The sequence below is a fragment of the Anopheles arabiensis genome, chromosome X (genome assembly GCF_016920715.1).
Source record: "Anopheles arabiensis isolate DONGOLA chromosome X, AaraD3, whole genome shotgun sequence".
Classification (NCBI taxonomy): Eukaryota; Metazoa; Arthropoda; class Insecta; order Diptera; family Culicidae; genus Anopheles; species Anopheles arabiensis.
Window position 1 is genome coordinate 1,025,923 of NC_053519.1, and position 20,448 is coordinate 1,046,370.

Genomic DNA, 20,448 nt, shown 5'->3' on the forward strand with positions numbered 1-20,448 from the left:
GCATTTGTTTTGTTTTGGTACGCAACAAAATGTCAGAATCAAGTCACCCTTCTTGCATGCCTACACGACGCACAAGCGCTAATAAGTTTTAAATGCCTTGCTTTAGTGGTGTGTTTCCCTGTACGAATGATAGCATTTGTTTTGTAATGCAATGAGATCAATTTACAACACAGAAACATAGTATTCTAAATTGGCAGTAATCCTCGCGCAGGCCACAACAGCACCGTTCCCGTTCGGTGTAAACGCGCCTTGAGCGAACTGTCTGTTTTTCATCTTTAACATTTCCACCTTCCCGCAGTCCCCTCCAGCGTGTGTGTCCGCACACACAGCGACAGCGCCTCTCTCTCTCTCTCTCTTTCGCTGAGTGTTTATTAGATTAGAAACGAAATTTCGACCCATTAATTGCAAAGCAGTTGCGTAGCGTTTTGTTCCTCACCGACGGGGCAGTGATTGTGGCGCTTGTGTTTGTAGGGAGCGCTCGCGTGTGTGCGTGTGTGTGTGTGTATGTGTCCGTACGTGTGCTAATAGTGGCGTTCATCCGCAGCAGGGTACAGAGGGTACACACACTCCAAAACACAGCCCCGCTGGGCCATCGAGCTGCGTTTGCCTGTTTGCCTTCCCGCCTTGGATGTCCGCTGCGGACCGGGCACCAGCACCACATCCGACCGTACGTCCGGCTGCTGCCGACAGCGGTTGCAGCTGAAGCGGGCCTCGCGCCAGTTCCCTCCCCGGAACGATGTGACCCCGAGCCGCCCAAGCGCATCCTTATCCGTAGCGAGCGAGCGCGCGAGCGCGCGTGTGTGTGTGTTGTGAACTAACCACCCAGCCCTTCTCCAACTACTCCCCCCCTCCCCGCGGCGCGTGGTACGTGCTAGGAGCAGGTGTGTAAATAGTCCTAGTTTGCTTGTGCGGCCCAAAGCCGCCCTCAATCAACCAGCACCAACAACCATCATTCCCTTCTTGTGCGATAAAACGGAAGAAAGAGAGCGAAAGAGTGCGTGAGAGAGCGAGAGAGCGAGAAGGAAAGTGTGAGGGAGCATCAACCGATCAACCGCCGGAATTGGCATCCCCCCCTCACCCCCACCGATCAAGCAGTTCATCAACCAGCGGACGGCGTCCGGCATTGTCCTGTGAGCCCGTTCTGCCCGAAACCCGTGGACCACAAAGCTCTCCGGGCCGCGGAGCGCCCAGCTCGATGGCTAACGTCGACGAAAATGGCTGTGCGGGAGCTGCACCGGATGGACAGCAAGTAAGTTTTACGTCGGGGCGCTGGAGCGCTGATTAGATCGCCGGTGCTAATCGAGCGCAAAGGGAGGGGATGGGGAAGAAGAGGAAGAAGCGAGCGCGCTTATCGATTCCCAAACGCATCCGTCTTCCACCGCTACCACCACCCTGTCTTGTACTTCTATTGTATTGTATTACCCTTCGTCTGATGTACCCCACCCATTCTAGAAGAAACAGACAAAAAAAACAACAACAACAACAAGGCTCACCAAAAACTTCGCCTCAGAGGCTCGATAACACGGCCGGAGACATATAGACACACACGCACACAGAGAGAGAGAGAGACAGGTGAAAAAAAAAACAAAACATGCCCACCCACAGTGAGTCATACCGGGCGGGCAACAAAAATGAACCCTCAATGTGGTGACTGTAAGAACCACCCACCTTCCCAACCCCTACCATTGCAGCACCGTTTTCCTTTACAACCACCGTGCCTGGCGGTGGTGTAAAATCGATTTGACCGTTCACATTTGACATTTGCAGCACGGAAAACGAAAACGTGTGGCCACCCAAACATGTGTGTGATGGCGTTCCAGATGGAGGATGGGGGGGGGGGGGCAGTGGTGGGGCTCGGGTGGATGGGGCGGTTTGAGTTGCATTGCTGGGGCAGCGGCACACGCAGGCCCATCGGAAACCGAAAAAATGACGAGCAGCGAAAAGAGGAAGAACAACAAAAGAACCCACAAACACACGCACACAGCTGCTGTGGTGGTGGTGGTGCTGTGGAATGTTGTTGTCATTGTGGCACACCATTCCCAAACTCCCGATATACTCCCGCTTAGATTGTTTAACAGGCAGGGGGGGGGGGGGGGGAGGGGGGGCATGGTTGGAAAATACCTGTAACTTTTTTTAGGTGGTTGATTTTATTGGCTTTTTTGTTGTCTCATGCTAGTCGGCATATGGGCCGTTTTGAGGGCTGCGTATAATAATTTCCCGGAGGTTCATGAAGGATTTCAGGATTTTGCCACAGCTGGCAGCATTCCCTGCCCCTCTGTACAAATTTGATCATGTTGGCAAGTTTTGCAGATGCTATCATTATTACTGAATTTGCTTGCTGAAGAAGATCCTGTTCCTCACAATGCAGTGCCAGTGGGATCTAAAACGACCACGGAACCTGACTGTATAGATGCTTGGAATATCGAATGATGTAGACTAGTGCTCTCTGGAGCCCATCCACGAATCCGATCCGACTCCGAAATTCTCGGCACCCGGAGTCGGAGTTGTCCGGAGTCGGCAGGAGGCATTTAATTTCGAGGTGCTTTTTTCCTATTTCGCTTTGGGCGTGTACTTTTTCAACTGACCTTTCTTTCTCAGAATAGCTGCTTGAGTCGACCATAGTCAGTAGGAATTGAAGTCGGAGATGGAATGCCTGACTACAAAAAACATTGCACCAGTCATCTCCGGTCAACTACGGAGGTCCTGACTAGAATAGATTTCGACTCCGGGCGACTTCGGACGACTTCGGGCAACTCCGGACGACTCCGGACAACTCCGGACAACTCCGGACGACTCTGGACGACTCCAGGCAACTTCGGATGACTCTGGACGTTTCTGGACGACTTCGGAGGACTCTAGACGACTCCGAAGGATTCCGGAGAACTCCGGATGACTCCGAACGACTCTGGACAACTCCGGACAACTCTGAACGACTACGGACGACTCTGGACGACTCCAGGTAACTTCGGAGGACTCTGAACGTTTCTGGACGACTTCGGAGGACTCGAGACGACTCCGAAGGATTCCAGAGAACTCCGGACAACTCTGAACGACTGTGGACAACTCTGGACGACTCCGAAAGACTCAGGATGACTCTGTACGACTCTGGACGACACTGGACGACTCTGGACGACTCTGGACGACTCTGGACGACTCCGGACGACTCCAGACATTTCCAAACTGTTCCGGATAATGCTGGGCGAACCTACCTTCCAGAGTCGAATCCGAAAATTCCGGAGTCAGATCGGAGTCAATTCCGGATGTTTGCCAACTTTGCCCATCTCTAAAGACGTTCCTACTGCATAACTGCTACATAAAAGATCTTGCATATTCGTCCCTATTGAGCTACTCGTACAGGTTACTGGCTCTCACGATCCCTGTTGGCTTCCAAGTCCTAATTCATGTCTACTATTCTTTCTTCTGATATGTTCCAATACGATATCCGTGATCTCGATCTACTCCAGTGAACGAACCAACTGCATTCCTTGAAGTTGTATTTTGATCTGTTCATTTCAAACGTTTCCGTTTAAATTGTTCACAGAAATAAGCTCTCCAACAACCAAAACTGCAGTGCTGGTAGCAAATTGCTCTGGCATTGGACTGAGCACGGAAAAATGAAACTGTTTCTTGGTCGAAGGCTGGGAAACAGTTACATTTCTCAAGCCAATTAAATTAAAAACAAAACAAAAAATCAAAAATGGTAACAACTTGCACAATTTGTGTACAAGCAATATTTATATATATTTTATGCTAATCCTCCTCTATGTCTCTCTCTTTCTTTCTTTTACAGCCCTTGGATGGAGCGTACCCACTGCGGATTAAGGTCGTGGCCGGGCTGCAGCTGGCAAAGAAGGATATATTTGGCGCTAGGTAATATTTCGCTTGTATTGCCAAAACAAAAACAAAATAGAACAGAAAACGCTCTCACACACACACAATATGATAAGCACCCACTCGCCCCCTGCAGCAGACGGCACAATCTAATTAATTTCCCAAAACCCCCCTTTTCCGCACAGCGACCCGTACGTGCGCATTGACGTAAACCAGATCAGCGGCGACGCGACCGTCCTGTCCAAGTTCACCAAGACGAAGAAGCGGACGCTCCACCCGAAGTGGAACGAGGAGTTCATCCTGCGCGTCAACCCGGCCGAGCACAAGCTGGTGCTGCAGGTGTTCGACGAGAATCGGCTCACGCGCGACGACTTTCTCGGCATGGTCGAGCTGTCGCTCGATCAGCTGCCGAAGGAGCGGCCGGGCGTCGAGATCCCGATCCGTAGCTACCCACTGCGACCGCGCAGGTCAGTTCGGTACGCTTGAGTTTGTTTATTTTCTTTTTATTTTATTTTAGTTTTTTTTTGTTTGTATGTTTTAAGGTCTTTAATTTTACTTTCCTTCGGTTTGGAGGGGGTTTTCGCCATCTATATAAGTTCCATTTTTCTCGCTTCGGTTTTGGATTTCTTTTTCTTTTTTTGTATTTTTGCGCCAGTTTAGGACCTGGGGACCCAGGGATTGCGTAGTTGCGAACGGTCGGCTCCAGGTGGCCGTTAGTTTGGCGGGGTAGTTTTTGTTTTTCTTTCTTTCCCGTGCAGCCGGGACGGGACCTTTGTTTGGTTTGGAAGGGTACATTTGGTGCTTAGAAGTGTGTGCGACTGGGGCGTTCTGGCGTTCACAGGCGAGCACGGCAGCAGCAGCAACAAACGTGTATTTCTTTCTTTGCCGCTTGAATAGTGTAGCACTTGCTGGTTTATGCTGGTTTGTTTTTAATATTTTCTCCCTTCTCACACCCATCTCGCACCGTTCCCGACCACCTGCGCCACTCTGCAGCGCTCGTTCGAATGTGCGGGGCGAGCTGCAGCTGTACCACGCGTTCATTGTCGATCAGGACAGCAACGAGACTGACTGGGAGATGGTTGACTCGAATCCCGTCACGAGCGTAAGTAGGAGCCGGTGGGCAAACTCGGTACCGATTGCATCACTATCTTTCCCCTTCTTCGTAGGTTGCCAGCACGCCGCGTACCTCGACCAGCAATGCGGCCGCGTTCGAGCTGCCCCAGGGCTGGGAGGAGCGCCAGGACGCGAACGGTCGCACCTACTACGTCAATCATGTGGCCCGCTCGACCCAGTGGGAGCGTCCCACGGCAGTGTAAGTGGCTAGCCAGGACCAGCCGGAGCCGCCGCCCGAGATCTAATGGCAGGCTTCATTCTCTTTGCAGGCCTATGGAAGCGATCGCCGAAAGCGATATGGACGTTGCATTCCAGCGCCGGGTACACATCAGCGTAGACGACAGCGCAACGGTAAGTGTGGTGGTCTGCCATCCCTTCGGTCAGGATTTTCCTCCTTGGCGTGCTCCATCCGGCTGCGCGTTTACTGGGGTTTTTTTTTGTACTAAACGAACCCAATTCGCTGTTTGCATGCGCGATCGAACCTCGTCTTGTTTGGTTCGTTTTTCTCCTTGTTTTTGTTTTGTTTTGTTCAATTTTGATTTAAATTTTTGCATGCTCACGCGGGCTGCCCGGGGCTCTCAAGCAGGATATGGACAACATTAGCATCGATAACGATTCGTTCGATAACATTGAGGAGGAAGAGGAAGAGGAGGAGCAGGAGCAGGAGCAGGAGCAGGAGGAGAACGGACGGGAGCATGACCCGTTGGCCCCCGGGTTGGTCGGGGACGGGGCGATCGAAGTGCAGGCGGGCGAAGCGATCGCCACCAGCGCGGACAACGACGAGGTCGGGGTGGACGCGCTCGCCCACGCCGCCGCCGAATCGCTCGCCATCGATTCGTCGCCCGAGCGCAGCCCGGAGGTTTCGATCACGGAGTATCTGCTCTGCGGCGACGCATTAGAGGTTGTGTGTGTGTGTGTGTGTGCGTGTGTGTGTGTTGTATGCAGTTTTTGTTCCACGCCGAGTGGCCGTTGTTTAGCTAGGTTCCGGTCGCTCGCTTTTGCACGACCACGTGTGTGTTAGGTGTGTATTTGGTCGTTGTTTTTTAGACGCTCGGTAGTCAGTATTGCTTGCCCTTTGAATTGATTTTGTTTTTGGTTTTATTTGATCTTCGTACGGATTGTTCGGAACAGTTTATTTTCCTCTTGCGGGCCGCGTGTGGTACGCGTTCGTCACATGTTGAAGTATACACATATATTTACAGCGGTGTTTGGTTGATTTCCCGTAATTGTTTTGGGGTTTGCTTCACGATTTTTTCGCCGTTTTCCAGATATTTTCGCGCGGTTCCTACGATTTGTTGGCACCGTCCCATTGAAAATCAGTGCAAACGGTTCGAAAACATCTGGAAAATGCTCAATAAAAAAAAAACATGGAAAGCATCCAAAAATGTACGGGAAGTAGCAAAAACAAGCCATAGGAAATCCTATATACAGTGGACTCTCGCATAAAGAGTGTAATTCGTCATAAAATTGTCAGATGCAAGGAATTGGAATATGTTTGTTAGTTGCAATATGAACAACTGATATATCATGTCCCATCTTTAAGCCACACTCACTAAATTAACCGATTATTGTGCTCTATTTGCATGTTTTACAATCTTACATTTTGGATTTTTTTTCGCGTTTCCCTTAAATCAGAGATGTCAAACTGATGGCCCACGAGGCCTTTCTGTATGGCCCACGACCACTTAAACCCAAATTTATTCGTAGAGGCATTTTTGCTTCTACAGTACAAGTCAGTCAATGCCGAACGCCTGAAATATGAAGAGATTTTCTTCTTCGCAGGTCTCTCTACTAATCGTCAGAGTATGCAACGTCACAAAACCTGGTCGGGGGGTCACAAACCTTTTTATCGTAACTTCTCTCTATGCGTGTATGCACAAAAAAGATCAGAATTCCAAAACCTGTTCGAATTATAGATGCAAAATCCAAAGTGTTTATTTTGAGGAAATTAAGTATCCAATTCCGAAGAATTTTAGTAAAATTGTTATAAAATTAACGAAAATATTCTTATACCCTTTCCGATAAAGTAATGCGAGTCTTTTGAACATTGGATTGAATTTCGCGTCGGAGTTTTTACTATTTTAAGATTCATACTGCGACGCAAAAGTGAGGGACACACTCTTTTTTCTTTCTTTCTCAACAATCGTATATTCAAACCACCTGCGCCCTTCAAACGATCTTCCTGTTTCTCTCCCGGAGCCCAGTCGGATACGGGCAGTGTCGGGTCGGATCTGGCCGCCCTGCAGCTGAACACATCGCGCAGCAACTCGCTCGTGTCCGCGTCAAACGGAAGTCTCGCGAGCAGCGCCCGTCCCGATGGTACGGCCGAGGCGGAGTCCACCCACACCGTAGTGTTGCGTTCGGGTGCTTCACCCGCTCACCCTGCCCAACGGCATCTGAGCACACCGCCCCGGCTGCCGGCCGCGCTGGTGCGAAGCAGTACGCGGGCCGTCCCCATACCAGGCCGGGCGGCGGCACTGAATCGGTCCAGGTTCGTCCCGAGTACTTCTCGACCGTACTTTGCACAACCCAGTCTCTCTCTCTCTCTCTCTCTCAATTTGCCTTTTTTCTACGATCTTTTTGTTGTTGTTATTTTCCGATTGTCGCTGTGATATTGTGACACTACTGCGTACGCCCGTTTCCGGCGGGAACGCTTTACAGAAGTGCAGTTTCGCGGTGGACAACGGTGGGTGCAGCGGGGCAGCAGCGCATGGCCCGTCCAGGCAGGCACGAGCAACTGACGGAGGAACCCGCCCAAACCACGGCCGAGGTAAAACGCGCCAGCCGACATTGCAAGATCAAAGATCTTGGTGCTTTCGCTGGTGCAGGCGTGCTTGGTCTTGCGGCTGCGTGCTGTTGGGCCAGAACGTGTTTGGTCGCTTTCCGTGCTCGGGTGTATCGGATTGTCCAGTGTTGGGGTGGATATCGGTTGATAGGCAGCGTGAACATTTGTTGTGCTCATCATGGTTGTGTGCTGTCCTCTTGCGAGAGTGCGCTGTTTTGTGTGTGTACGTTTTGTTTTTGTGTGGTTTGTTGGTTTTTGGGTTAAGTCCGTGTGGCATTTTAACGTGGAACGTGTGTGGTCAGTATGTATAAGCACTTGTGATAAGGTGGCGAGTTCGAATGCATGTCAAACAAATGATTGAAGTTGGTTGGAATTATGTTAAGGTCCCATAGTTTCCCTAAGTTGTTTTGTTTCTTTCTTAGGTATTTTTGGATGTTTAACGCAAATGTCGAATTTTTCTAACGACTCATTCAGCCTTATTCTACTCTTGCAAGCGAGATGGCTCGACGTCGAGTTGAACATTGTTCAGGAAAAAAAGGTTTTATTTGGAACTACCTACTCCGCTTCAAAGAGCAGTGTCGAGGTTTCCATTGAAATGTATCAGGCAGTAGAGCTTTATCCATGAAAGCGCCTACTTATTTTTGCTATTCTAGAGTCGATTTATGCCATTCGTTCCAGATATCAAAACCCCAACGAAAAATGAATCAAATACGATGTTCTGGCTGTTTGACGCCTACTGCGATAGCGGCTTCCCGTCTCGAGACATTTTTCAAAATTTTCTTCTCAACACGAGTCGAGAAAAATAGTACAATGAGTCCCATTGATTGTTTTCCAAATGCTATGAATGTTTCTTACCGTTTTTTTTTGTTGGCATCGTCCCAACATTTTTAAAATAAAAAGTTCTAAAAAAAAGACGAAATGCAATCACTCAATCGTGACCGTGTTCTTGAACATATAGCGTCGTGTCGTGATGTATGAAGCCAAATATGGTGAAATCCAGTGATATTACACGTGAGAGCTAACCTCTATAAATAAATTTTAGCAAGAGGTAACGCGCATTAGTGTTGTTACTTTCTGACTATCTGGATCAGAGCACGCTGATTTCTACGCTGATTTTTGTTGAAAACATCTGCTTTCGGGAATGGTTAGCTCACTGATCCTACGACTATTCTGCTACCATATATAGTTGTATCGAAGTAGATACAGTACCTACTTGCTAAATCCTGGAATTGCCCAGGTACGGGAACTATTCCTTTTCCTGAACTGTTGCTGAAATCGTTGTCGAAATCAATGTAAGGACTGGGATATGTGGCAATTCCAAGGCCGGTATAGGGAAAGGATTAGTTCCAGGATCGGTAGAGGGTCTTTATAAGTTCCAAGAACTTAGAAGTTCCTGGTGTGGTTTCAGGATCACTTCCATGACTCAAAGGAATGAAGGATTATTTCTTGGGTCGGTATGTAGCAGCATCAGGTCCAGAGCTGATATGGGTTCAAGATCAATTCTAGAACCGGTATGGGTTGGGGATCAATTTCAAAAATGGATTAGGTTCAACATCTATTCCAGGGCCGTTCAGGATCAATTCATGATGTGTCAGGGGTCTATTTCAGGACTATTTCCAGGACTGGTTCAGGCCCACTTCTACGATCGGTATAGGTTGGAAATTAGTTCCAGTGCTGCTCGCGGTCTAGGATAAATCCCAGAGCCGGTAGGGGTTTAGGATCAGTTTCTTTTCTGGCAATGGATCAAAATTAGTCTCTCTTGATCTAAATTAGTCGAAAGTTTGAAAAACATAGGAGGATACATGAGTTCCCTTATTCACAGAAGAAGAAGAAGCAGAATTTTATCGAGACGAATTAAGAAATTTTTGCTACTGTTTTCACGAAGTCTTTATACATGCTGTCACGTTTCTGTCATGGAAGATAGTTGGGCTAGGTTAGTTATTGTTTGTCCGTGTGCGTGTGTGTGTGTGTATATGTATGAACTTAACCATTTGTGTCCGCTAGCTGTCCAGGCATCATCGTAGTAGCCTATCACTCATCGCCACACTTGCACACTCTCACGTTAGACGCACGATTTGACAGTTGGTGACAGGAGATGGTGAACTCCGCTTGAACGGTATTCAGCATTCGAAATTGGCGCAAAACTCGTGTTTTCGTGTGCACTCGCTGCAAGGCAAGGATGGGCAACGGCTGGTGGCGGTGTATCGAAAACTGTCCAGTCAAACCGTGCATAGCTTGCCTAGCGATCGACTTTCTTGCCTGGTGCTTTTTTCTGTTGCTGTTGTGTGTGTGGGTTAGAGGTATCTGTGCCGTCACTGTTCACGCCCAAGCAAGCTCCAGCGTGTTTACCGTGTGTTTTCGGGCTCAGTAATGGATTGGCGCTCTTTCTCTCGCTAGCAGGAGAACGGTGAGAACGGCGGGGTGCAGCTACGATCGTCCGCCCATCTGACGGACGGTGGGCGCCGTTCTTCGAGCCGCTCGTCCATCGGCAGTGACAGCAGCTTGCGGGCGCAGCAGCGGGCCGCAATCGAGGCAGCGGATGAGGACATGGTGGACGGTGGCGGCGTCGGCCAGACCGTGGTGCGCAGCGGTAGCAGCCACAGCAGCAGCAGCAGCAGTGCCTCCAGCAACATGAACGGCGACCGGCGACCGTCCACCAGTGGGGGCACCCACCCCCACCAGCACCACAACAACAACAACAACGGGGGTACGTTCGGTACCGGCGCAACGCACGGCAGCAACAGCATCAACAACAACGACACGAGCGACGACCGCTCCTCGACCCGGTCCTCGACGTCGAACGAGAACGACTCGTCGGGCAGCAGCCCGTCGACTGGCGGAGGCGCCGGTTCGATGACACTGCCGGCCGGCTGGTCGATGCAGCTCGCCCCGAACGGGCGCGTCTTCTTCATCGATCACAACGAGCGCAAGACGTCGTGGGTGGATCCGCGAACTGGCCGGGCCAGTCCGATGCCGACCAGCCAGGGCTCGGCCGCCCTGAACGACGTGCGCCGGCCGGAGGACGGGCTAGCGCCACTGCCGGAAGGCTGGGAGGAGCGGGTGCACAGCGATGGCCGTATCTTCTTTATCGATCACAGTAAGTGTGGCTAGGCCTTTGGTTGGAACGTTTCCATTTGGGCTCCGTTGTTCTATTGTGGCTATTGTGTCTTTCACCTTCCTTCAGACACCAGAACCACCCAGTGGGAAGATCCACGGCTGTCCATACCGAACATCGCCGGACAGGCGGTTCCTTACTCGCGCGACTACAAGCGAAAGTACGAGTACCTGAAGACGCAGCTACGAAAACCGGTAAGTGATCGCTTTGGTGTTTCTAGTGTATTTTGTTTATATTGAAGATCTTGTCCACCATAGCATGGCCTAACAAGTAGAAGCTAATGATAGCAATGCTCTTCAAATCACTTCCTTATTATCAAACTGTGCCTCAGTTACGAAACTATGAGCTGTCCCTAAAAGCCCAAATCGGTTCACTGCCATCAAAGAGATCTAGAGTCTGTTTAATTCGCGGAAACATAGCCAAAATTGGTTCGTTTGTATCGTATCGTGTATTTCTGCAATCTACAGTCGAACAAATGGGTGACTCTGCGGATTCTGTCTGTGAAGGCTGATCGATATGTTTTTGCTGTGATGGAACCTTTTAATGTACAGCAATTATCCGCAGTACGCGATACTCGATATACGCGAATTCGCAGTACGCGATTGCTCTAAATTTTAAAGCTCCATGTGTTTTTTTACAAATATTTTAATACTTTGAAATATTTTATGCTCTTTTTGAGTTTCCTTAATGTTCTTTTTGCATTTTGCATTAAATTTGTGCAAAAGATACCTGTTTTACAACAAAAAACTTTAATGCAAAACTCTGTGGCGATATTATTCAACCATCGAACTGGTAGTGTAAACTATTTTTCCATACAAATCCGCTGTACGCGAAAACTCGAGATACGCTATTGCGCTCGGTCCCGTACGATAGCGTATATCGGATAATGACTGTACCGGCAACAAAATGGCCTGCGTGTTTATACGGCGTTGTTGAAGAGTTTCGAGGCGCCATCTGAGGATGACAGTAAACTCCGATTATTTCATGGTAGCATCAGAATTGCAAAACGTGTCATTTTCATTTGTTGCGTTGTTTTCATTGCTTCAAATAAGGATACTAAACAACTGATACGTATTCTAAGATTGTACGATTGCAAAGTATAAAGCTTTTATACGATACAACGATTATCGAAGAAAATGGTGAGTTTGAAGATCATTCCCTCTGATGTTTTGTCGCTTTTGCGCTTTTTGCTTAAGAGCTTAGCTTGTTTCAATCACACCAGTTCACAAAAACATCCAAGACATCTTGAAGACCTGGCGAAATACGACTATCACGAACCGTTCCACAATACAATTACTAGAAGTGATCTGTGATTGCTGCCTAATAGTGCTGTTGAATAGTTGTAAACGTCGTGTGACCAATGTTGACATTCTTTAATTTATTACATTCTTAGTCAAGCCTAGTTTTGATAGCTTCGCCAGCAGTATATCCTAGGATATACAGTGGCTCACCGGATAACGAGTTTGATCCGTTCCAGTAACTCATTCGTTATACGAAGAACTCATTATGTGGGAGGCTTTTTTCTGTATTGGTTCCAGAACCGCTAATGTGCTGGCAAAAAGGACATATACACATCTGAGTAATGTCTTTATTATGCCAATAATTAGGAAGATATATTGTAGCTCACTATTTCCTTGTCCAATAATGGTTCATTTAAGCCAGTTTCTTAACAATTGAAAGTTTGTTGTGGTTTATAGTCTTCAGTACAAATAAGGGGTTTAAACCCTATTTTCGATTAATTCATTCAAAGATATGCTCAACATTTACCGATCGTGATCTAGATTTCAAAGGCACACAAATTAGATTGTTCAGTATGGGAGGTTTTACTCGTTAACCTAAGATCTGTGTCAATTCAGTCCTCTTGATGTCCCATGTCCATGCTGCTCACAAAAGTCAGAATAAATTCTACCTTGGAGCGCACTGGAGCGTTGAGGCATGAATCCACGGATTGCGGTAGATACAATACGTCATAGACGTTTTCAATAGTTGTCATTGGAGTATAAACTCAAACACTTTCACCGTAGAATAGAGTGACGTTATATCACTTTAGCTTCTTGATTGGTACGGATAGCTTTTGTTGTGTATCGCTGTCATCCAATGAGACCTTTCGGATTTCTGGAACAATTCCTAAGGCATACGAAAGCTTAAAACAATCGTACTAGACAGGTTGGTAGGGCAATAGAGCATCATTTTAGAACTACATGAATCGGGCCTGTAGTTGGTTTTGAGCTTATGAAGAGCTGTTGATTTCAAACGTGGTAAGATCCAAAAGGTTTTGTGAAGTGCTAACAGGTGCCTTGTTTATAGCTTCCTGAAATATGATGTTCGAGTGCTGAATACATCGGAAAACACGATTAGGGAAAAGTCGACATCGTTCAAAGTTATCTGTGCCGTTCTTGTGCGTGTATCAGCAGCAGTAATTGCAAATACTCTCTTCCTCACAAATAGCAAAACGTGCCGAACAAGATCGAAATCAAGGTGCGCCGTGCGTCCATCATGGAGGATTCCTACCGGATCATCAACTCGGTCACGCGGCTCGATCTGCTCAAAACCAAGCTGTGGATCGAGTTCGAGGGCGAGGCAGGTCTGGACTATGGCGGGCTGGCGCGCGAATGGTTCTACCTGCTGTCGAAGGAAATGTTCAACCCGTACTACGGCCTGTTCGAGTACTCGGCGATGGACAACTACACGCTCCAGATCAACCCGTACAGCGAGCTGTGCAACGAGGACCACCTGCTGTACTTTAGGTAAGGCAGAGGGAAGGAACAGTCCTTCCCATTCCCCCCTCTTTGCATGGGAAGCATATGCTAACGCGTCCGTTTCGCACCCTAGATTCATTGGCCGGATTGCCGGCATGGCGGTGTACCACGGTAAGCTGCTCGATGCGTTCTTCATCCGGCCGTTCTACAAGATGATGCTGCAGAAACCGATCGACCTGAAGGACATGGAGGCGGTCGACACCGAGTACTACAACTCGCTCGTCTGGATCAAGGAGAACGACCCGAGCGAGCTGATGCTGACGTTCTGCGTCGATGAGGATACGTTCGGGCAGACGACGCAGCACGAGCTGCTGCCGAACGGGGCCCAAATCGACGTGACGAACGAGAACAAGGACGAGTACATCCGGCTGGTCATCCAGTGGCGGTTCGTGTCGCGCGTCCAGGTGCAGATGCAAGCGTTCCTGGACGGGTTCGGTTCGCTGGTGCCGCTCAACCTGCTCAAGATCTTCGATGAGCACGAGCTGGAGCTGCTGATGTGCGGCATCCAGAACATTGACCTGCGGGACTGGAAGCGCAACACGCTGTACAAGGGCGACTACTACCCGAACCACGTCGTCATCCAGTGGTTCTGGCGGGCGGTGCTGTCCTTCTCGAACGAGATGCGCGCCCGGCTGCTGCAGTTCGTGACCGGCACGTCCCGCGTCCCGATGAACGGCTTCAAGGAGCTGTACGGCTCGAACGGCCCGCAAATGTTCACGATCGAGAAGTGGGGCACGCCGGAAAACTACCCCCGGGCACACACGTGGTACGCTGCGACGCTCTTGCCCTGCCTCCCGCTGGTGCGTGCTTTCTCATATCTCTCTTTCTTTCTCATTGTTTTGTCTTGCAGCTTCAATCGATTAGACTTGCCACCGTACGAAAGCTACCAGCAGCTGAAGGATCGTCTCATTCAGGCCGTCGAGGGCAGTCAGGGTTTCGCCGGCGTCGATTAGATATGTTTGCGATACTCACGGTGTGTGTCTGTGTTTTGGTGCGGTCGCTTGCTGTAACACAGAGAGAGAGAGAAGACACAGATCACACACGCCCCGTCCACACACACAGTATGCCATCACACGTTCAATAAGAAGAAACGAAACAACAATACGGTTAGAGAAATTTCTTAGCTTCGCAAGCAACACATGGGCGCGCTCCCTTCTCCGAACTCCCCCCCACTGTACGCCGTCAGCCGGGGCTGCGCAGATCCAGTCCGATAGATCGGCCAGGCCAAGCCAAGAAGATGCCGCCGGTGGGACGGCTCATGACAATCAAGTGTACACACCCTCGGGGCGGGGGTTTGCTCGAACATGTGTGGTTAGTTAGGTTAGGCGTAATAGAAATAGCTAGGCTCTAGGGATAGGAGAAGACGGGTGCGGCAGGCCAACACAGCAACACAGGCCCGGTGAGCGAAACTGAAACAACGTGATATTTGATACCAGCTGCCAAAAAAACAAGAAAGGAAAACAAGGAAAAAGAAACATTGTTTTGTGCGCGAAACCCCCTACGGCAACAAGCCGTGCAAAATCAAACAAACAAAAAAAAAACACCATCATCGCATCCATACCGGCGCCGTAGTGCGGCGCTGGAGAGAAATCATCGCGAAATGATAAACAAAAACTCGTAGACATACAATGTAAAGAAAAGACCCCCTCCCCCACCCCATGTGACGGTGTGAACGAGAAACCAAAGTCCAAAGAAAGCATTGCGCCTCCCATCCTCGTTTGCAGCCGCTCGGAGAGAGAACTGAGTAAACAGCTGATGCAGACACCCAAACCCATCCTGCAGCTAGGGTTTGTAGGTATACATGATACAGAAAATTGAAACAAAAACAGAAGAAAACACAGGGGAGGGTCGTATTTCGTCGTTGTTTTTGGTAAAGCAACGACTACCATCAGCAGGCAGCTTAGTTTTGCCAACATTGGTTTTTGGTCGGGGTTTTTGTAGTCGGCAAATATAGCAAAGATAGCAAAGAAACGTATCGATAACTTGATCGGATCGTACATTTCCTTTATTGGGAACACGATTGGTACGTAGTTTTCGGTTGTTCTTGTGTGTTTTTTTTAAAGAAAAGAAAGCGGAGAGAGAGAGTGATAGAGAGAGAAAGAGAGAAATAGAGAGAGAAGTATGAAAGAGAGAGAGATAGAGAGATAAGTATGAAAGAGAGAGAGAAGTATGAAAGAGAGAAAGATAGAAGAGAGAGGGAGAGAGAAAAAGAGAGAAGTATGAGAGAAAGAGACAGAGAGAGAAAGAGAGAGTGTAGAGAAAGTATCTACTTTTGATTACGGGCTAGTAGTGATCGCTTGTGCTAATTTTGTTTACCTTTCTCTTCCTCTCTCTCCCTCACACACACACACACACTAGGGATGGGGGAAAACAAAACAAATCCGACTAAATTCTAAATTTAACGACTCAAAGTCATCGTAGCGAATGTTAGTGCAATTGCATTTTTGGAAGGCGTGCGAAAGTAAGCCGATTCGTTTGTGTCGCGAGGGTAAAAAAGGGTAAAAGAATAAATAGCTAAACAAAATTTAACCAGTGAACCACGAAAAGGGTTGATTGAACGATAAAATACGATAAATACGGGAAGAGCAAAGCATGGGTACCGACCAAGGTACGCTAAATCGTTGCTATTTTAAACTAACGAAGCAAAGCTAAAAGGATGTACTATATTTAAACAAAATCACTCAAACCCCCCATTGTAGCGTGGAAAAGCGAGAGAACATGGAGCAGGCTGGAAAACAACAAGGAAAAACAAAATGGCTGTTACATATATGCGTGCGTGGGGCCGTAAAGAGGATGTGCGGAGGGGTTGTTTCTATTTTTTTTGTTCGTGTGGGGGTGAAGAGTTGTGCAAAGAGTTGTCTGTTTTTGGCTCAGCCCTTATCTCTCTTGCATCCCCCATTTCGCCCCCTGCCGCCGCCGCCGCCGTTGTATTGTTCATCCTAATCCAATCCAAACGTTTCTGTGTACTATGTTTTCTCGTTGTTACTTAATTCGTTGTTCGTGGCCGTTTGGGCCACAGGCGTAGTGTGATGCTTGTTATATCCCTGCAAGGCTCCAAAGGCTAGGTGAGAAACTTAACAACAAAAGAAAAAAAAAGGGAGAGAAGACAAAAAACGAAACAGAATATTTATATACGATAATCCATCCCTCGTGCTTTACCCATTGCGAGCTGCAGAAGAATAATGTTACAAGGCTATATTTATTGATTCCTCTGCCAGTGCGACTGTGTGGGGCCCGTGTTTGTGAAGGGCCGGAACAGGAGCGGCAAATAAAAACCAACAGATACTACACTAAAGCGGGAAAGGGAATGGAATAAAGGCGGTTTGTTTTTACGAAGCGCGAACAAAATCAATTTGTTAGATAAGAAGAGAAAGCGATGGAGATAGAGAGAGATAGAGAGAGAGAGAGAGAGAGAGAGCGAAAGAAGATCAGTTAGCTGGCAATGCTGCGGCACTTTCGAAACTATCCCGAGAACAAAGTTCAGAACTTATTAATGTTTCGGTTAATTTGTATGTTAGAGTTTAATGGAAACCTATTTTAAATAAAGTGGAACTTACGAAGGAGTAAAATAATGCAGCATCTAAACGCTCTCGATAACGCGGACATGGAGAAATCTAGATCGTTAGACACCCCCCGCACCTACCGTGTCTGTGAGATGCTCGCATTGCAGCAGACGCAACCTTCTTCCCAGACGCTTGGAAGTTGATCAAAACAACGGCAATGCAGCAGGTTCCAAAAGCGGCACAGGCACAGAAGAAAAAAACACCGAAAATCCTCAGCTTTCGTTTGTTTAGTCTGCTGTTCGAAGCTGTTTTTGGATCATGCTGTCCCCGCAACCCATTCCCCCGGGCGGCACCCCTTTCGCAACCCAAGTCGCCGGTTCGCTGGTTGCAGGTCGTCCATCTGGATCAGCACGCTCTGCGCCACAATGTGCGCCATACAGCTTGAAACCCAGATATACGAGTGGGCAGAGGGATCGGTCGGGTTGCAAAAAATGAATAAATAATAAGAATAATAATAACAACCGCATGAATTTAGTGCACGAAAAGTGTTTCTATGCAGCGACTAGAACAGCATACTGCAGAGCAGCGGAACGGTAACATTTGTACAGCTTGCCCATGACCTGGCGCACCAGTTGGTAAGCGAACGTTCGCGTGAGGTAACTCGGAATGTTTTCGTGGTTTCTGCCCATCGGTATCGCTCGCTAGAAAGAAATGATTTTGGGAGAAAATACTTTTTTTCATGAGGAGGTTTTTTTTTTTGGTTGGCATCTCATTATTTCTCATCTGAGAAACTGGATATCATTTTGCTCTCAACTACGGTCATTTGTGTCTTCTGTTGCATAACTTATTGAATGATATTAGATGATCTTGGGATCTTGAGATCCATTGTTTTCTTCTATCGGGCACTAACAGCTGACGGTGCTCCAGCTTACAGAAGAACAGTTTAGGAACCACTCATTAGGAAGCTACTCATAGCCACGATCCCAGCAAGTGTGTTGGGTCTTGCAATAAGGTCCTTCAGGTTAATTTTGCCACGCAGTCAAAACTCAACATTTTGATATCTGTAATCCCACAGAATCTCTTATCTATTCCTGCATGAGGTCGTATAAATGCCTCTTCCTTTTGGTTGACTAAGTGGTTCAAGTTGTGGCAAGATATTGGGTCCCGTGAAGTGCCTCATTAGCGTCGTCTGAGTAGTAGTGTAACGTGTGCGTGCTATTTTAACCAGTGTTTTGGTTTCTCGCACATTTCAATGCTCTCTCTAGTTGTTGGATGGTCCATGTCTTCGAATGACACTTCTTCTTCTTCTTCTTTGGCTCAACAACCGATGTCGGTCAAGGCCTGCCTGTACCCACTTGTGGGCTTGGCTTTCAGTGACTAATTGTTTCCCCCCCATAGCAGGATAGTCAGTCCTACGTATGGCGGCGCGGACTATTTGGGGATTGAACCCTCAGACGGGCATGTTGTTAAGTCGTACGAGTTGACGACTGTACTACGAGACCGGCTAATGACACTTACTTAAGAGAATTTGATGACATCTGCTCCTTACCTATTAATAAAAATGCAAACAAAGCTTTAGATCTTTAGTGGCCAAATTAGACACGGTTGAAAATTTTGTTTTGTTCATTAAATCAATCATTTTTGCAGATATCATACAAAACATGCGCTCATATGTATTTTCATCATACTATAACACTTTCTCTTTGCAATGTTACATTGTTGAGTTATGAAATACTTACTTTCACTATGCATTTATTACAAGTGTCGTTCATCTTTCCCGACGGTTGTTCGGTGTTTCTTCTTCTTCTTGGCCTGCTCATGTACAAGCACGTCTAGTAGACATGACCAGGTCGCCAATCCGTTTCCAGGAAACTCGGTCCTGGGCTGCAGTCCTCCAATCACGGCTGCATCCGATCTCCGACAGGTTCGACTCCACCTGATCCAGCCAACGAGCTCGCTGTGCTCGTCTACGCCTCGTGCCGAATGGGTCGCTGACGAGCACCCTCCTGGTGGGGCATGAGTCCGGCATCCTCATCACGTGTCCCAGCCATCGTATCCTTCCGGCTTTGATGACCGTCAGGATATCAGCACCGCCAAACAGCTCTGCTAGCCCGTGGTTCATCCTCCTTCTCCATACGCCCTGCTCGTACACACCGCCAAAGATAGTCCTTAGCACCCGCCGTTCGAAAATGGCGAGTGCATTGGCGTCCTCCGTCAGCATAGTCCAAGAATCTTACCCGTAGAGGACTACCGGAGGAATCAGTGTGCGATATATGGCGCATTTCGTGTGTTGCTGGAGTCTTTTGGATGGCATGAGTTTGTGGAGCCCGTAGTAGGCACGACTTCCCTGAACAATGTGCCTTCGGATTTCGCTGGTTTCGTTGTTGTCCTAAGTTACGATCGTACCAAGGTAGCAGAACTCCTCTACCACCTCGAGATCGTCGCCGTCAACTGATACTCTGCCTCCGAGTCGGGCTCTATCACGTAGACCACGGTGAGATTCGATCGATTCCGAAAGCATGTTCGTCACTCTCACCTTGCACTACACCCCGTCCATAGTGGCCCTCAACAGCCGTATCCAGCTTCCCAGGGAATCCGTACTGCTGCATGGTGTTCGGTCTTTACATACAACCTTTTGCCTTCCATTACTATTTTTTACCTTGCCATCGCATCGAATCAACTTCGGTTGGGAGAATGTTGAGAATCCACACGCAACCGGGCTTGTGCAAGCGAGCGCTGCTATCAATGACACTACCGGCCCATGTTTCTAAGCAGCACGATACGCAAGGTACAGGTGTTTGTGTTCGGATAAACGGTCAGACAAGAAAGCAAACAAACAACCAAAGCACCATTTTTTTTTGTAATTCATTTTTTATTGCCATTATGAATATCTTTATTTTGCTTCATACTGATACTAATGTGATACGGAGTTAAAATTAAACGCGTAGCGCGTGAACGCGTGTACAGCTTTTACCGCGCGCCCTTACACCGGCCATTACACCGAGCGTGTGTAACGGAGCCCTTCTTCCCGCAACGGAAAGCAGGAAACGGGGCGGGCAAAAAAGACCAAACTGTGTGGCGCCTGCTTCACCCCTCCCCGCGGCACAACGCATCTCAAACCTCCGCTTCTTTTCCCACACGCCCACACGCACTCCGACACACACGCACACACACACACACACACACACAAATAGGCGCACGGGCTCGTGCCTGTTCCACCGGTGCCTGTAATATGATACATTTTACAACAGCTAAACTTGCCCGCTCCCACTTCCCTTCCCCCCTCTCCCGGCGCTACTAAAACTACTAAGCTACTGAAACCGCCGCAGCCACCACACCGTA

The 20,448-nt window shown here is 48.3% G+C and overlaps 1 protein-coding gene across 7 annotated transcripts; it reads left to right on the plus strand.

The window, feature by feature from the left end:
- The first annotated feature begins 279 nt into the window (after nucleotides 1-279).
- On the plus strand, nucleotides 280-15,633 carry LOC120905720 (E3 ubiquitin-protein ligase Nedd-4-like). 7 transcript variants are annotated; one of them, XM_040316747.1, is made up of 14 exons: nucleotides 280-881; nucleotides 980-1,249; nucleotides 3,791-3,870; nucleotides 4,017-4,307; nucleotides 4,825-4,933; nucleotides 4,998-5,143; nucleotides 5,214-5,295; nucleotides 7,149-7,435; nucleotides 7,606-7,714; nucleotides 10,127-10,826; nucleotides 10,914-11,038; nucleotides 13,293-13,591; nucleotides 13,677-14,369; nucleotides 14,454-15,633. In XM_040316747.1, the coding sequence occupies exons 2-14, from the start codon at nucleotides 1,196-1,198 to the stop codon at nucleotides 14,554-14,556; spliced, it is 3,078 nt and encodes a 1,025-aa protein (XP_040172681.1). In that variant the 5' UTR covers nucleotides 280-881; nucleotides 980-1,195; the 3' UTR covers nucleotides 14,557-15,633. The 7 variants fall into 7 exon arrangements, with proteins under 7 accessions (XP_040172681.1, XP_040172682.1, XP_040172683.1 ...); XM_040316748.1 differs by having other exon boundaries at nucleotides 280-1,249; nucleotides 10,130-10,826; XM_040316749.1 differs by having other exon boundaries at nucleotides 280-1,249; nucleotides 4,017-4,298.
- The last annotated feature ends 4,815 nt before the right edge of the window (nucleotides 15,634-20,448 follow it).